Source organism: Oncorhynchus clarkii, chromosome 10 (genome assembly GCF_045791955.1).
Source record: "Oncorhynchus clarkii lewisi isolate Uvic-CL-2024 chromosome 10, UVic_Ocla_1.0, whole genome shotgun sequence".
NCBI lineage: Eukaryota > Metazoa > Chordata > Actinopteri > Salmoniformes > Salmonidae > Oncorhynchus > Oncorhynchus clarkii.
Genome location: NC_092156.1, coordinates 19,196,014 through 19,214,229, shown reverse-complemented (window position 1 = coordinate 19,214,229; position 18,216 = coordinate 19,196,014). Strand labels below are relative to the sequence as shown.

The 18,216-nt window shown below is 42.9% G+C and overlaps 1 protein-coding gene across 2 annotated transcripts; it reads right to left on the bottom strand.

The window, feature by feature from the left end:
- Positions 1-4,648: 4,648 nt before the first annotated feature.
- On the bottom strand, positions 4,649-17,907 carry LOC139418097 (smoothelin-like protein 2). Of its 2 annotated transcripts, none has more exons than XM_071167277.1 (12): positions 17,586-17,907; positions 16,560-17,457; positions 9,505-9,580; positions 9,173-9,349; positions 8,856-9,050; positions 7,921-8,340; positions 7,725-7,790; positions 6,981-7,026; positions 6,653-6,847; positions 6,118-6,232; positions 5,642-5,793; positions 4,649-5,480 (listed from the first exon to the last, which is right to left on the bottom strand). In XM_071167277.1, the coding sequence occupies exons 2-12, from the start codon at positions 17,121-17,123 to the stop codon at positions 5,354-5,356; spliced, it is 2,133 nt and encodes a 710-aa protein (XP_071023378.1). In that variant the 5' UTR covers positions 17,124-17,457; positions 17,586-17,907; the 3' UTR covers positions 4,649-5,353. The 2 variants fall into 2 exon arrangements, with proteins under 2 accessions (XP_071023378.1, XP_071023379.1); XM_071167278.1 differs by having other exon boundaries at positions 7,725-7,787; positions 17,586-17,807.
- Between the last annotated feature and the right edge of the window lie 309 nt (positions 17,908-18,216).

The following is an 18,216-nucleotide window of genomic DNA, read 5'->3' as shown; positions in this document are numbered from 1 at the left end:
TGGAAGGAGTATCAGACCACTGCAAATCTACCAAGACCTGGCCATCCCTCTAAACTTTCAGCTCATACAAGGAGAAGACTGATCAGAGATGCAGCCAAGAGGCCCATGATCACTCTGGATGAACTGCAGAGATCTACAGCTGAGGTGGGAGACTCTGTCCATAGGACAACAATCAGTCGTATATTGCACAAATCTGGCCTTTATGGAAGAGTGGCAAGAAGAAAGCCATTTCTTAAAGATATCCATAAAAAGTGTTGTTTAAAGTTTGCCACAAGCCACCTGGGAGACACACCAAACATGTGGAAGAAGGTGCTCTGGTCAGATGAAACCAAAATTGAACTTTTTGGCAACAATGCAAAATGTTATGTTTGGCGTAAAAGCAACACAGCTGAACACACCATCCCCACTGTCAAACATGGTGGTGGCAGCATCATGGTTTGGGCCTGCTTTTCTTCAGCAGGGACAGGGAAGATGGTTAAAATTGATGGGAAGATGGATGGAGACAAATACAGGACCATTCTGGAAGAAAACCTGATGGAGTCTGCAAAAGACCTGAGACTGGGACAGAGATTTGTCTTCCAACAAGACAATGATCCAAAACATAAAGCAAAATCTACAATGGAATGGTTCAAAAATTAACATATCCAGGTGTTAGAATGGCCAAGTCAAAGTCCAGACCTGAATCCAATCGAGAATCTGTGGAAAGAACTGAAAACTGCTGTTCACAAATGCTCTCCATCCAACCTCACTGAGCTCGAGCTGTTTTGCAAGGAGGAATGGGAAAAAATGTCAGTCTCTCGATGTGCAAAACTGAAACTGAAACTGAGACATACCCCAAGCGACTTACAGCTGTAATCGCAGCAAAAGGTGGCGCTACAAAGTATTAACTTAAGGGGGCTGAATAATTTTGCACGCCCAATTTGTCAGTTTTTGATTTGTTAAAAAAGTTTGAAATATCCAATAAATGTCGTTCCACTTCATGATTGTGTCCCACTTGTTGATTCTTCACAAAAAAATACAGTTTTATATCTTTATGTTTGAAGCCTGAAATGTGGCAAAAGGTCGCAAAGTTCAAGGGGGCCGAATACTTTCGCAAGGCACTGTATCTTGTTCTCAGTCTGTTCTCAGTCTTGTTCTCAGCCTGTGGGCATCATGTGTGTAGTGATCCAATATCCATAGCCATGCCATTTAACAGTTATCACTGGCCCTTGCTCAGCCTTACTCATAAAGAGCCCAGCGCCGAGCCTTCTTGCTAGCATAGTCACTGATCAAGTCTTTGAAGTCCAGCTTTCTAGCTAACTGACGTTCAATGGACAGCATGGCAAGACTGCAAAGCCTGTCCTGGGACATAGTGGACCTCAAGTAGTTTTTTAATCAGTTTTAGCCTACTGAAAGCTCTCTCGCCACCAACAACAGTCACAGGGAGTGTGCAAAATATACGTAAAAATGCACACTTCTCCAAAAATGCCTTGCAAATTGCATTCAGGAGACCAAGAGGGGACAGGTTAGGTGGGAAAGTGGCAGCATATACAGTGTTCAGGTGTCTTACTTCATTTTGAAACTCAGGTGTAAGATCTCTGGAATACTTCATGATCAGTGGTTGGCACACAGAAGGGACTTTATCCTCACTAATCTGCCCAACTTTCAGAACAAATACTTATACATTTTTTTGCAGTGGTGTGGAACCTAGTGTCCAAGTCACTGATGCTGTTGTCCATAGCAGTAAAAAACACAGTGTTCCGAAACACCGTTGCTGCACTGTCCTGAGCTGTCTCCTCTTGAGAGGTCTTATCATGGAATCTCTTTCTTTTCCTCTGGCAGCTGTGTTCCTTGCTAAATTGAGGTGTAACATCCATTTGCGTAGCAATCAGTGTTGCCTCAGACAGGAGAGACTCCCATCCATCTCTAAGAGCCTGCATCTCTTCCTTCAAGGCTCTGATATTGGCTGCCTCTGTGTCAAGTGAGATTTTTCCTGACTGTAGAATCACATTCCTGTCCTCAATGCATTGCAGTACTTTCAGCCAGACCTGGGGGCGGTCTGTCAGGAAGTCCAAGATCCAGTTGCAGAGGGAGGTGTTTAGTCCCAGGGTCCTTAGCTTAATGATGAGCTTTGAGGGCACTATGGTGTTGAACGCTGAGCTGTCGTCAGTGAATGGCATTCTCACATAGGTGTTCCTTTTGTGCAGGTGTGAAAGTGCGGTGTGGAGTGCAATAGAGATTGCATCATCTGTGGATCTGTTGGTGTGGTATGCAAATTGGAGTGGGTCTAGGGTTTCTGGGCTGATGGTGTTATGTGAGCCATGACCAGCCTTTCAAAGCATTTCATGGCTTATGTCACTGGTCAGCTCTCGGCTGTGCTTCCCTTTGTAGTCTGTAATAGTTTGCAAGCCCTGCCACATCTGACGAGCGTCGGAGGCGGTGTAGTACGATTCGATCTTAGTCCTGTATTGACGCTTTGCCTGTTTGATGGTTCGTCGGAGGGCATAGCAGGATTTCTTATAAGCTTCCGGGTTACAGTCCTGTTCCTTGAAAGTGGCAGCTCTAACCTTTTAGCTTAGTGCAGATGTTGCCTGTAATCAATGGCTTCTGTTTGGGGTATGTACGTACAGTCACTGTGGGGACGACGTCCTCGATGCACTTATTGATGAAGCCAGTAACTGATGGGGTGTACTCCTCAATGCCATCGGAAGAATCCCGGAACATATTCCTATCTGTGCTAGCAAAACAGTCCTGTAGTTTAGCATCTGCTTCATCTGACCACTTTTTTATAGACCGAGTCACTGGTGTTGCCTTCTATCATTTTTGCTTGTAAGCAGGAATCAGGGGGATATAATTATGGTCAGATGGAGGGCGAGCTTTGTACGTATCTCTGTGTGTGGAGTAAAGGTGGTCTAGAATTGTTTTCCCTCTGGTTGCACATTTAACATGCTGATAGAAATGAGGTAAAACAGATTTAAGTTTCTCTGCATTAAAGTCCCTGGCCACTGGGAGCGCCACCTCTGGATGAGCATTTTCCTGTTTGCTTATGGCGGTATACAGCTCATTGAATGCATTTTTAGTGCCAGCATTGGTCTGTGGTGGTATGTAAAACAGCTACAAAAAATACAGATGACAACTCTCTAGGTAGATAGTGTGGTCTACAGCTTATCATGATATACTCTACCTCAGGCGAGCAAAACCTCGAGACTTCCTTAGGTATCGTGCACCAGCAGTTGTTTACATATATGCATCTGCCCCCGTCCCAGAGGCTGCTGTTCTATCCTGCCGATAGTGTATAACACGACAGCTGTATGTTCTTAATGTCGTCATTCAGTCACGACTCGGTGAAACATAAGATATTACAGTTTTTATGTCCCATTGGTAGTATTTACCTGCTTTCAGTTCATCCCATTTTATTTTCCAGCGATTGAACATTAGCTAGCAGTACGGAAGGCAAAGGCAGATTAGTCACTCGTCGCTTGATCCTCACAAGGCACCCTGATCTTTTTCCGCAAAATCTGTTTCCTTCTCCAGCGAATGATGGGGATCTTGGCTTGGTCGGGTGTCTGTAGTATCTCCCTCCCATCCAACTCATTGAAGAAAAACTCTGTCTAATCTGAGGTGAGTAATCACAGTCCTGATGTCCAGAAGCTCTTTTCGGTCATAAGAGACGGTAGCAGCAATATTATGTACTAAACAAGTTACGAACAACACAAAAAAATATATATATATTAGGGTTGGTTAAGAGTCGATAAGACGGCAGCCATCCCCTCCGGCGCCATCATGTCAACTGTGAGACTTTATATAGACAGGTGTGTGCCTTTCCATATCATGTCCAATCAATTGAATCTACCACAGGTGGACTCCAATCAAGTTGTAGAAACATCTCAAGGATGATCAATGGAAATGTGCTCAATTTCGAGTCTTATTGTATAGCAAAGGATCTGAATACTTATGTAAATGTGATATTTCATTTTTTTTTTTTTTACTTGCCTAGTTAAATAAAGGTTAAATAAATATATGCACATAGGAATGATCAATGTAATTCCCACCACCATCTACACACGACACACAATAGTACTAGTCACCAATTCACTCTGGTACCTATTTGGCATCTCTGGCCTCTGTTCACATTTTGGTGTGTGTGTGTGTGTATCAATGACTATTTGAGAGGATTTCAACAAGAGTCATAGCTACCAAGTCAAAATTGTCTATATACGTATATTGTAGAAATACATGGAAAAAAAACATGCCTTTTGGTTTTAAGATTAGGCATATGGTTAGTAGTGTGGTTAAGGTTAGGATTAAGGTTTAAAATCTAATTTTAAGAAGATAAAGTGTCGAAATGGGCAGGGTTTATGACTTTGTGGCTATGGAAGCAAGTGACAATACCTTGAAAGGTGTAGGCTAGGGGATAGTGTGCCTATAACCAAATGGTCGCTGGTTTGATGCTGTGTTCATGTGTTAGTCTGAACTAGGAAACTCAGACATTTCCGACTTGCTAACTGGTTGTAGTTATACACATGCCGTATTCAAACAGTTAGCAATTTGGTAATTTCAGAGTTTCCTAGTTCAGACTAGCACATGAACGTGGCATAAGCTCCACTCTGGTTTCATTCTCAAGATATAACAACCCATTACCTAATTCAGAAAGTGATAACAAATAGTGTACACTATTATCACTATTATTTTAATACAGTTGAAATAAAAGCTAATCCAATACATTTGATTGACATTGAATACAATATGTAGATACAGCTATTTATTTGTAACACTGACAATCTGGACTTTTTATTACATAAAAACAGACGTCTTTTAAACATCAACATACCTGAAAATATCATGATCTCACTGCAAGACAGTCCTTCAAAAATGCCTTGAGTCCAATGGCATTAGCAAGAAGGCCAAACTGATTCAAGACCAGTGAGTACAACTAACAAGTTGTTCCTGCCACCTTTCTTTGCATTTACACTTCTTTCATTTTCACTTTCTTTACAACTTGAATTTTAAATTGTCTTTCAGGTGTTTTGCTAGCTTCATGCATGACAAACACTATTTTAGAAATCTTGTTTCATTTAGTTTATGATCTACATTGAATTCTAATTACACCACTAAAACAACCAGCAGGTGGCTCTCTGAGTTAAAAAATTGATTTGTAAAACTACAATATTTTCTCCAATTCACTACCTCTATTTTCTAAACGAGGCAAAATAAGAGCCCCAAACCATATGCACAGCACATTATTACATGACAAGACAAATTCAAATAGAATTGTACAAGCACAATCGTTATATACAGTTATCGAGAGTTGAACAAATAGGGAGTAGTGCTTTGGCTCGCTGACAAAGTGTCAGTGTGCCTGGTGATCGGGGTGTCACTCAAACTTCTTGAGGTGGTTGTAGAGGGACTGGACGTAGGTGAAGATACACATGGGGTCTGGTTTGTTACCCATCACCATCATATCCTCTACCTCTATGAGACGCACACAGTCAGCCTGCTCCCTAAAAGAGACAAAAGGAGAAAGAGAAAATAAAAATATATAACCCACAATATTTAAAGATTAGGTTTCTAATACATATATATTATAACACCATATGCCACAGACTTCTCCCAGGATCTCCTCCTTGGGGTATTACCCCCCAACACACACATACACACTTACTCTGCTGTGGTGAAGGCCACTTCAAAGTTGTGTTTGCGATTGGCAGGATTCAGTGTGTTGTAGTCAAACTCCAGGGGGAAGAAGGAGTGGACCAGGGCAGCAAATGCCATTCCATCACACCAGCTGGATGAGAAGTTCTGGATGTCTATGTTCTGATGGAGGAGAAAATGGTAGGAGCCAAATGCAGTGTTAATTCCATAGAAGACCAGTTAAAAACGTAAGTATTCCTATATATTGACTAACTTTAAGGGACACATTTGCTGGTAAATCTTCCAGGTAAATCTTCCATTAACATAACACTCCAATTATGAACAAAAGTTAATGGTATGTTAATATGGAGCCTCTTAAGCTGTCTAAAGCCCTGGGAAGAATTGAGATGGACAAATTGCTGGAAACCAGAAACAAATCTCAAGTGTGCTAGCTAACATTTATCACATTGTGAACAGTCTGTCACAAAGGACTAGGGCTTGACTCACCTGGTAGCTAAAAGTTTTGGATCGGCACCACTCCAGGAGCATTGCCTTGATGCTGCTGGCGCTGTTAAAACTCTGGGAGCGCTGCAGTTTGGGCTTGGAGCCTGCAGCCTTGGACCTGCAGAGTGGAACATAGAGGTGGTCAATTGTTTGTGGCTGTGTAGTTCACTTGGTAAGAACATGATTCTAGCAACACCAAGGTAATGAGTTCAATTCCCAAAGGGATTCTTTACACACACATTACAAATGTATGCACACACTATGCTTTAAGTCACTTTGGACAACAGTGTTTGTGTCTGACTTCTCACACAATGATAGTGATAATATACATGTAATAAAGGGTTGAGGGACATGTACAAATGTGATACAAGGGCCTGTTGGCTTTTATTGACACTCAAAACAAAGTACTGGGTTGATAGGAGTACGGTTATGGTCTCAACCTAGGGTTCAGCATTTACTCAATAGGGAGTAATAGCTAGCTAAGTCGGGCAAGAGAGACAATGGGTGAAGTCAGGGTGACTGACTGTGCCTTTTGTACCTGTCACACTCAGAGGCCAAACCCTCAAACAGAGACCGTTTGCTCTGCATCCCGAGGTTGCGAGGCAGCGTTTGTGACCTCTGCAGTTTCCGCTCCCCACCGCCCCCAAACTTGTCCAGCCCACCAAGCCTGTCCGGACCGCCTAACTGGTTTGGACCGCCAAACTTGTTTGGACCGCCAAACTTGTCCAGGCTCCTAAAGATGATGTAAAAATGTACATCATTGAGCTTCTGAATAAATGCTAAAATGCCAGGTTTACATGGTTGTGATTTACATGTATTTGAATAGTGTCTCATTTGATATGTTTTATAATTTGTCAAGGACTGACCTGTCTGTGCCAGGGGGTGGCACTTTTCTGGGGGGTAGGAGTTTTTCTGCACATCACACAGAGAGAGAGAGAAAGAGACAGACAGAGAGGAGGAGAGCGAGACAGAAAGAGAGAACAATGTTAACCTGACAATGAACAAAAGACTAAGAGAGGCAAAGGCAGACAACAAAACACACAATGAACAAAGATTCACAAAACACTTTACACGCTTCTTAACAAAAAATAGGAAGTTCATAAGATAGTTTGTAAGTGCAAACTAATATTTCTTAAGAATTCATTATTTTTCTCACAAACCTCTCAAATATCTTCTAATGAACTTCTTAACTATCTCTGTTGCTAGACAACCGGTCTAGCTAGCAATCTAAAAATGCTAGCATATTTATTACTGAGATGTTCTTGGGTTTAAAATAATCAATACTGAAAATTTCAGAGGAAGTTTGTGAGTGAATTAAACATGTTCAATTGCTTTCATTAGCTTATTCTCTCACTGCCCATAGTTTTTAAGACTAGGATTTAGCTATCTTGGAATTAAGAACATTTTCAAGAAGAAATCCAATATCTTTATTTTCAAGAATCTAATTTCCTCTGAACTTCTTGCTTAATGAGAAGCATAAGAAATAACGTAAGCACCTTATTAAGGAATAGCAACTTTTCATAAGTTCATAGTTAAGGAAAAAATGACAATTAAGAAGAACATTATTCTTAAGAAGATTTTGCAAATTCGGGCCCAGTTCCTAGTTTTACCTGTGGTTGCTGGGAAGCTCATGCTACGCGTTAGACTCGGGCTCACTGCCTTAACTGCAGGTGCTACTGTAAAAGAAAGAAAGAAGGGGAAAAAACTGAAATAGAACAGGAGGTCAGAGAAAGAAATGTGAAAGAACAAAGTCGGAAATGGAAAAGAGGAAAGAGATAGTAGGGAGAGAGTCCTTGTGTCCCTTACCACGTTCACCACGTTTGAAAGGAAATTCTCCCGATGCTTTGGGTGTGGTATCCTCAAATACTGGTTGACTAGGTGTTTTGGGTGCAGGGGACGGAGATGGAGGGGCTGCAGGAGCCTGAGTTGGTGTTGCAGAAGATTGAGTTGAGGTGGCAGGGGGCTGAGTTGTGGCAGAAGGAGACCAAATTGGGGTCGCAGGAGCCCAAGTTGGGGTGGCATGGGACTGAGTTGGGGCAGCAGGAGCCCATGATGGGGGGGCAGGGGACTGATTTGGGGCAGGTGCAGTTGATAACTCTGGACTAGTTCTGCTCAAGGCACTGACAGGGGTATGAGGTGGGGCCAGAGATACAGAGATGTTTTCCTTCTGCACTGCATGACTGCTGACTGGTGACCTCACTTGCATTTGTTGTCCAGAAAAACTCTCTGATTGGGTGAGAATAGACAGAAGAGGAGAAAATGTTTGCTGGTAAAGTTTAGCTTGTATGCAAGGTGTGATTTGAACTAGAGGGTGACATCCGGTCAGATGGATTGTGTCAAACAGACCTGAGTTCAAACAGTATTCGTTTTCTATCAAATACTTTAGCTGCACTTGATTGAGCTTGACTGCTGCAATGAAACCAATGGAAACATTGTACATTTGACATTCCAGGCCGGCTTAATCAACAAGTATTTGTATTTGAAAGAAAACAAGTACCATTTGAACCTGGCCAGGTGTCAATGAGAGTAGATGACAGACACAGATTCCCAATCTGGCAGAAATGACTACATGTTACAATCTAGGCCCACTGAAATGGATATGTTCCTTCATTTACCTTTTATTAATAATAAAGGTTGATTTTTCAAAACACATCTTAGGGGGACAGTTCACCCCAAAATTACTAGACTTTTGCACAAAATCCAAGGGTAAGGGTAGAGAGTCCAATCCATGTTCAACTCACCAGGACCAAACAGAGCATCAAGTGCTGTTTTGGGAGTGGCGACGTCAGCAATTGGGTAGGTAGGAGACTTTAGTGTTGAAGCAGGAGATTTCCTGGCCAAAGCAGGAGATTGGGCTGGCGGTTTGGGGCCAGTCGGGGAGTCAGTTTTGGTTATGGCAGTGCAGGGAAGATGTGGCTCGCCGAATGATGAGTCGTCTGATTTGTTAGGAGTGTACATACAATATGAGGATTACAAAAATATCAATAGCCTGCTTACAAGGTAAGTAAACAAATATGTAACATAGCTAGCTATATTATATTACAGTTATTTTACTCACCAGATTTAAACAAAAAATCTGGTCTGGCTTTAGGTGAGGTGACGCCTGCTAATAAATGACCAGGAGACTTGAGCTCCACTGAGGCTCGTCTGGGGCCAGTTGGTGACTCGGGACAAGTCCTGGTCATGGCACTGACGGGGAGATGAGGCTTGTGCTCCTCTGCCTCCTGACCACTGACTGAATGGGAGGTAGCAGACATGCATGAGGAAAGAGGTGTGTGTGTGTCAATTCAGTTTCAATTCAATTCCCTAATATAAATTGTTTTCTAAAATCTTGAATAGTAACTTAGAATTTTCAACTGAATTGACCCCAACACTGATGTGTGTTTAAACCTTGGTCTTTGTGATGTCCATTCTCCAACACAACAGCAACATTTTTGTCTTCCGTTTTGTCAACACCTTTGTGACCCTATATAAAAGAGAAACAGAACACACTTAACTACGGCCCCACTACTACACAATAGGCACAATCTAAAAGAACACACAATAAATAAACTGTATAACAAAAGTTAAATCAGGAACAATAAATGATGTGGGCACGGCTCATGGCCCTGTTAAGAAATGTTATTATGATTTTTGCTAATGCATACGAATGGCCAACACGCTTCCCGGGGTTACTTTTTTTATTGACATTGCTGTGAAAAGCAGGTGAAGGACTTTTGAATGTGTTGATGGGCTTCCCGCCTTCGCTTATACTAGTCTGGTGGGAGTATCCAGGACGTATCCAGGACTGAGGCGGGGCTCACTCGAGACAGAGAGGGATTGCTGGTTGATAACAAGTGTGAATGAAAGCTTTATTAACTGGCCCAACTGGCCCAGTGAACTCGGCAGATGTTGCCCGGGCCAGCAAGCAGCCCTGATTGTCGAGCCCTGCAGTCTCTTTAGCTAATCCACTCCCTGTACTCCATGTCATTTGCCAAATAAAATGCCACCTGCTGGAGAAGACAGACTTTGGTCCCAGTTATCCCTCTTGCTCCCGCCTTGGGCTATAGTAATCAGTGTAATTTTGTAAATGCTGGATCTCTATGGCAAGATGCATCACTCACCCAAGTTTTGTCAAACTCTGGCCAGTGTTGTCTGAGATATGGTGTATGACTTCCCGATTTCATATTGGGGACAACAAACTGGAATTTGCTACAGGCCCAAAATGGCACCAGGAACATAGCCTTAGAATCTAGCATTGCCTTAAATGGCCAGATGAGCAAATTGAAAACATGGTCCACCTTGTGGATACAAACAAAAGTACAGCTTTAGGTCTTCTTTAACCCCCACAAGAACGAAAAAACAGAGCCATTTTGACCCCCGCCCCTGACAATGACACCATTGGACATTTGGTCTGGGAATGGTATTATTCCTATTCATCTCTGGGTCTCCATAAGTCCCAATAGTGACTGTAGTCTTTAGTGGCACTGGGGCCTAGCGAGTGGGTCTAACTGAGAGGTGTGGAGAGACAAGCCTTAAGTCCTGGAGCTATTTTGGATTTGTAATCAGTCACCCCAATGTCCCCCACTCCTCTTACATCCTAATATAGCCCCAAACAGGGCCTTTTGAGATCAGGGAGTTAGTAGTGGGACAGCCAAACTGTTCCAATGCTATCATTCAGTGCCAGAACTCAGCCTTCTAGATTGGCAGCCGCACCCGCTATCCCCCATGGCTGCGACTGCCAGCTATAGAGCCACGATGAGAGCCCGGTCAAGTCATAGCAGAGGCTAGGGACACTAGAGACTAGGGATTAGCAGTAGAGATGATCTGTGTGCACGGCTCACATACCTACTGTATCATTGTTGCTCTCTATTTGTCTCACCCGGTCTGCTTCTCCATTTAAAAACATTTCCCGCTCACTCGCTTTCTGAATCTATTTGACTTTTAGTCGATCTCTCCCTTTTTCCTCAGAAACACGCAAACACACATACAGATACAAACACACAGAGTCAAACAAACACAGTCAGACACACATTTGCAGGAAATTTAGGGTTACAGGGTATACACACACACATTTTAAGATGTCATTTAGATCTACTTTTAACTATAAAGATGCTTTTTATTTATTTCCATTGTCCTCCAAGACTTGCTGAATCTCAGGATTACAGTACTATGGTTACAAGGGATATACACACGTACAGACGTAAGATCTTAATTTGATCCCTCTTTTGTTGCTGAGAATTTTTCTGCAGATGAGCTTTGTGATTTACATAAATTCACTGAAAACCTGCACTAACACATATTAACAGTATTGCACTTTCACAAAGCCTAATTTTGACCAGCTAATCCGTAGGAACGCATTTCTGACGTAGTCAGGGTTGATGGGGGAACATCCAGGTGACATCAGCGCTGTGGAATGTTGGCAGGGTGTGTGTTTCGAGAGGGGAACAGCTGGCAATCCAGCTCAGGGGGATATTGACAGGGAGACGGAATTCTACTTTCGGAATTCTACTTTCCGTCCCGTCAGGAGGCTCAGCTCAGGACTGGGATTGGTTGGACGAAGCACTCCCTCATGTGCTGCTCTGAAGTGAAGAGATATGGAGACCCAGAATAGTTCCTTAAGGGCCTACACCTGGTACTTGCTGCCCCAAGATAAATGTGTGTGTGTGTGTGTGTGTGTGTGTGTGTGTGTGTGTGTACCACTTGTAAGCCTAACCCTTTATTTCATTGTAGATCCAAATACAAATTCAAGTGTGTATGTGTGTTCAGATACATTAGGGGTGGAAGTCAAATAAGAATAACAACAATCCGTGTCAGACTATCACCTACCACCTATCATAATCCTACCAACCACTAATCCTATCATCGATCCAACAAACCCTTCTCATTCTCCAAGAGCAGTTGATATGAAACACAAAAAATCCTGACCTGTAACCAGCAACAACGCAACATAGCCTCTCAGCTAGCACATAACATTCTGAGAACCATGTTTCTTAGAGCATGGTGAGAGCGTGGTTGTCCTATGGTTATTTTGCATACAACCTTCCCACAACTTTCCCACAAAGTTGCTTGGCTTTGGAACTTTCTCAGCACATTTAAAGGGATACTTCAGGATTTTGGCAGTGAAGCCCTTTATTAACTTCCCCAGAGTCAGATGCTCATGGATACCATTTTTATGTCTCTTTGTGCAGTTTGAAGGAAGTTGCAAACTAGCACTAGCGCAATTGCTAACGAGTGTTAGCGCAATGACTGGAACTAGCAGATACCCATAGACTTCCAGTCATTGCGCTAACGCTAGTTAGCATTGGCTTTCTAAACTACAGTACCTCTAACTTACTACATATTGGACACAAAGACACACAAATTGTATCCACAAATTCATCTGACTCTGGGGAAGAAGATAAAGGGGCTCTCTTCTAAACTCTCGAAGTATCCCTTTAAGGAACTTGACAAAAACAGTTTCCTAAAAGTTTGGTGGTTTCTTTTAAAAACATAGTTACTTTTAATTTAAATGTTGGTAGTGTTCTAGGAAACTTCTCCTACTGGTTTGATATTTGGAATTTTCTCAAATACAGTTGAAGTCGGAAGTTTACATACACATAAGCCAAATACATTTGAACTGAGTTTTTCACAATTCCTGACATTTAATCCCAGTAAAAATTCCCTGTTTTAGGTCAGTTAGGATCATCACTTTATTTTAAGAATGTGAAATGTCAGAATAATAGTAGAGAGAATTATTTATTTCAGCTTTTATTTCTTTCATCACATTCCCAGTGGGTCAGAAGTTTACATACACTCAATTAGTATTTGGTAGCATTGCCTTTAAATGGTTTAACTTGGGTCAAACGTTTTGGGTAGCCTTCCACAAGCTTCCCACAATAAGTTGGGTAAATTTTGGCCCATTCCTCCTGACAGAGCTGATGTAACTGAGTCAGGTTTGTAGGCCTCCTTGCTCACACACACTTTTTCAGTTCTGCCCACAAATTTTCCATAGGATTGAGGTCAGGGCTTTGTGATGGCCACTCCAGTACCTTGACTTTGTTGTCCTTAAGCCATTTTGCCACAATTTTGGAAGTATGCTTGGGGTCATTGTCCATTTGGAAGACCCATTTGCGACCAAGCTTTAACTTCCTGACTGATGTCTTGATGTTGCTTCAATATATCCACATAATTTTCCTTCCGCATGAGGCCATCTATTTTGTGAAGTGCACCAGTCTCTCCTCAGCAAAGCACCCCCACAACATGATGCTGCCACCCACGTGCTTCACGGCTGGGATGGTGTTCTTCAGCTTGCAAGCCTCCCCCTTTTTCCTCCAAACATAACAATGGTCATTATGGAAAAACAGTTATATTTTGATTTCATCAGACCAGAGGATATTCCTCCAAAAAATACAATTTTTGTCCCCATGTGCAGTTGCAAACCGTAGTCTGGCTTTTTTTAATGGCGGTTTTGGAGCAGTGGCTTCTTCCTTGCTGAGCGGCCTTTCAGAATATGTCGATATGACTCGTATTACTGTGGATATAGATACTTTTGTACCTGTTTCCTCCAGCATCTTCACAGGGTCCTTTGCTGTTGTTCTGGGATTGATTTGCACTTTTCGCACCAAAGTACATTCATCTCTAGGAGACAGAACGCGTCTCCTTCCTGAGCGGTATGACTGCTGCGTGGCCCCTTGGTGTTTATACTTGCGTACTATTGTTTGTACAGATGAACATGGTATATTCAGGCATTTGGAAATTGCTCCCAAGGATGAACCAGACTTGTGGAGGTCTACAATTATTTCTTGGCTTGGCTGATTTCTTTTGATTTTCCCATGATGTCAAGCAAAGAGGCTCTGAGTTTGAAGGTAGGCCTTGTCATACATCCACAGGTACACCTCCAGTTGACTCAAATGATGTCAATTATTCTATCAGAAGCTTCTAAAGCCATGACATCATTTTCTGGAATTTTCCAAGCTGTTTAAAGGCACAGTCAACTTAGTTTATGTAAACTTCTGACCCACTGGAATTGTGATACAGTGAATTATAAGTGAAATAATCTGTCTGTAAACAATTGTTGGAAAAATGACTTGTGTCATGCACTAAGTAGATGTCCTAACCGACTTGCCAAAACTATAATTTGTTTACAATAAATTTGTGAAGTGGTTGAAAAACAAGTTTTAATGACTCCAACCTAAGTGTATGTAAACCTCCAACTTCAACTGTACATTCCATTCTCACCCTCAACAAAACTCTCTCTATCCTCCATCTTAAATGTGTTCAGGTGTGCACGCTAATTGGCCACACCTGATCTTAATGAGTGCTTGTTTCCTTTGAAATGGGGTCTGTTTGAATAGACTAAAATGAACAGATTTGTATGCTTAAAAAACATGGCATGCCAGCTCCATCCTGGTGGTGTAGTGGACTAATTCCATGGAGAGACGACGATTTGATTCTCACTGATGCTATGTCACAATAAAAATGTGTTTGCATGATTAATGCCTAAGGAAATTCATTTCCATGTGTCCTATCTGTGCTTTGAGTTTAAAAATGTTAGCTCAAAATACGCACCTATGAAGGTGCTGGGAAGGGTGGAGAGGGTTGCTGCTATGTCTGTCTCCTATTCCAGCCTTTCTCTCCTCTCTCTCTGTTTCTATACATCCAGAGTTGCAGTTATGGGAAGTTATGTTAGCTAGGACTTTGTGGTGCTATTAAAATCTGTCCTGAACCAAGACTGGAAATTATACTTTCAGGTGAAACACACACGCACACACAGCTGAGGACTCAAACTAGCTTGGCGTTGGATATAAAAAATGAGGCCTGTTTTAAAAGTTGATGGGAGGTTTAAAGCTCCACACGGAGCTGTCTGGACCAGGGGGGTACAGAGCGGTCCCAAAGAGCTCCAACCCAAATGTCCAGGACCAGAGCCATCAATCAGACCTGCCCTGCCAAAAATACATGTGCCCTTTTGCGAGGACGGAAGGAGCGGAGAGAGGGGAATGGAGGAGCAGATAGCACTGACTGGCCTCTTGGCTTAACCGAAAAACACACAGACAGATTTAAATCTTTGGATTCAATGAGAGATTAGAAGTGTACGAGCATCCAGTTAGTTCAAGGTGCACTACAGGGTACAAAAAGTACACTTAAAAATAGCCACGAAAGAAAAATAGATACCCTTACACAGTCTGAATAAATAATAAAACTGTGGGAGCATTCATGTGTGTACAAGTACAGTATCTTCTTTCAACGGGAGGTACCTAATGACACACAGACAGACAGGCAGACAGTAAGAGGTCCTCTGGATGTCATGCTCATGGTCCCACTGGAGGAACCACCAGCAGAGATGCTACATTGAATGTGTAGAATTTGGGTGTCTGCAAAAATGTGTATGTGTGTTATTTTTTTATTTAAAAACTTTTTCAAATTATGTGGCCCGAATCAACTAGTTCTATTTGATGTACAGTGTATGTGAAAGTATTTTCAAATAATTTCCTATAAATAGCCTACTATTTGAAAGTATTTTGAAATACTTATTTCTATTTCAGATACATTATTTCAAACACCGAAACCACTTGGGTTAAATGTATGGGAGTGTATTTGGGTATTCTCAAATATATACCTTTACTTTCCAAGTGTATTTCCAAATACATTCCACTACTTGTATTTTCTGGTGTGTGTGTGTATACCACAGGAGGTTGGTGGCACCCTAATATTATAATATATATTTTTTGTACCTTTATTTAACTAGGCAAGTCAGTTAATAACAACAAATTCTTATTTTCAATGACAGCATAGGAACAGTGGGTTAACTGCCTTGTTCTGGGGAAGAACGACAGATTTTGACCTTGTCAGCTCTGGGATTTGATCTTGCAACTTTTTGGTTACTAGTCCAATGCTCTAACCACTAGGCTACCTGCCACCCCTAACAGGAAGGATGGGCTAGTGGTAATGGCTGGAGTGGAATAAGTGGAATGGTATCAAATACATCCAACACGTGGTTTCCATGTGTTGGATGCCATTCCACTCACTCCGTTCCAGCCATTATTATGAGCCGTCCTCCCCACAGCAGCCTCCTGTGGTGTAGACATAGACGCTTGAATTCGTTTTTTGGAGTGTCTCCAAATGCAAAAAGTGACATGTTTAAAGAAGGTCATTCGGGTGGAGGATGGGCAGCTTGCCCTTGTCCCATTACTGCCTACTGTAGATACACACAGCTTCACACCATTTAATTTATTAGTACTACACTAAGCCAGGAGCTTTGAAATGAATGACCAGGGACAACACAGCACTTTCCCCACTGAGAGAGACAACAGATTTACAACTTAGCACTGTCTCAATCTCTCTTTCTCTCACACACACACACACACACACACACACACACACACACACGTAAGGCTTTCAATTTTCCCAGATGACATTCCCTTGCATTCTACTAAATGATACTAAATGGGATAAAATATCTTCTCCAGTAACACGGCAATACTCACATTAACCATGTTGTCCTCCATGGGCTCTCTGCTGGAGAGATGGGCTGATGTGGAACTAGAGGCGCCAGAACCAGAAGACCCAGAACCAAGACCAGAAGAACCAGACTCTGACGGTCCATTGGGGACCATGGTGGAGGGACTCCCGTGGCTCCTGTTCACCATCCCCTGGGACGAAGTCATGGGGATCTGTCCCCTACTGTCCCTGTCCTCCAGGGCGCTCCTGTCCACCCCTTTCCCTGTCAGACCCTCCACCAGGCGGGCCAGTGCCTCCAGCTGACTCCGGAGCTGCAGGTTCTCCTGCGTCAGCCGTTGCACCGCCTCGGCCAGGGGCCCTTGGGCTTGACATGCCTCGTCCACCCGCCGCTCCACGCCCCGCTTGAAGGCACTCACGTCCACGTGCACCTCGCGCACCGCCGCCGCCAGCGTGACCTCGAAGCGACCCAGTGCCTCACACACCGTCTCGTCGCACGTGGCATCCCCGGCTGCCGACACGGTTGTAGGAGCGGCATCCATGTCCCCACTAGCAACAGACACCCTCAGCTTAGAGGAAATGGAGCGGTGCATATGTATAATGGACGATGGCGGCGGCTCTACTGTTCTTTTCTCTTCTTCTCCTTCTCTCCCCGTTTCTCCTGCCTGGGCTACTGAGAGGAGGTGATGAGGGAGGGATTGATCTTTCTCTGATACCACAGAGAGGTCTTAGAAGGGGGTAGTTTTAGAAGGTGCTCTATAACTGTTTCCCAGTACAGTTAAAATAGTTTTCAAGGAGGACTGTGCTGGAAAATAGATTCCTAAGCAGCCAAGTCAATTAACTCCACAGAGGTCTTTCAGTCTCGACACAGCCAGATTCTCTCACTTCCACAGAGGACAAGAGCTATTATTCCTGGGCTCTGTGGTTCTGTTCAAAAAGAGAGATGCAAAATTATACCCTTCAAAATCAAGTTGTCAAGTTGTCAAAATCAAGTTGTCAACTGTCACACTGCAGAGGTTATGGAAAATTTGAGGAGGTAGACATATCAAACAAACCTTTTGAAGAGTCCTGCTGAGGGAGCAGTCCAGTAGTGTAATCCAGTCCCCATGTGTGTATGTTTATATAAGTGTGTGTATGTGTCTGTTTGTTTGTTTGTGTGGATTTCATCCACACACCTCTAAAGTAATGTCATGAGAATTGCTTTATTGTGTGTGTTCTGTATGCTGTGCAGCTCTGCTTTAAACCACCAGCCTTGTGAGTAGGTTCATCTCTGTATTAGGGGAATAAGCAGGAGGAGGGAGTAAAAGGGGAGGGTACAGACTTCATGCAGCACTCCTCCTCCCTCCCTCCCACCCTGATGTGGGCCCAACTTGTGCTGGAGTTAAAAGTAAGTGTGTGTGTGTGTGTGTCAGTGGAGGCTGGTGGGAGGAGCTATAGGAGGACGGGCTCATTGTAATGGCTGGAATGGAATAAATGGAATGGTATCAAGCCATCAAACCATGTTTGACTCCGTTCAATCAATTCCATTCCAGCCATTACAATGAGCCCATCCTCCTATAGCTCCTCCCACCAACTGCCACTGGTGTGTGTGTGTGTGTGTGTAGGAGAGAGAAGATTACATCACCTAAATATGCCCGATACAAGAAAAGGGAATGCATTGGGAGATTAGAGAATGACAAGCCTGAA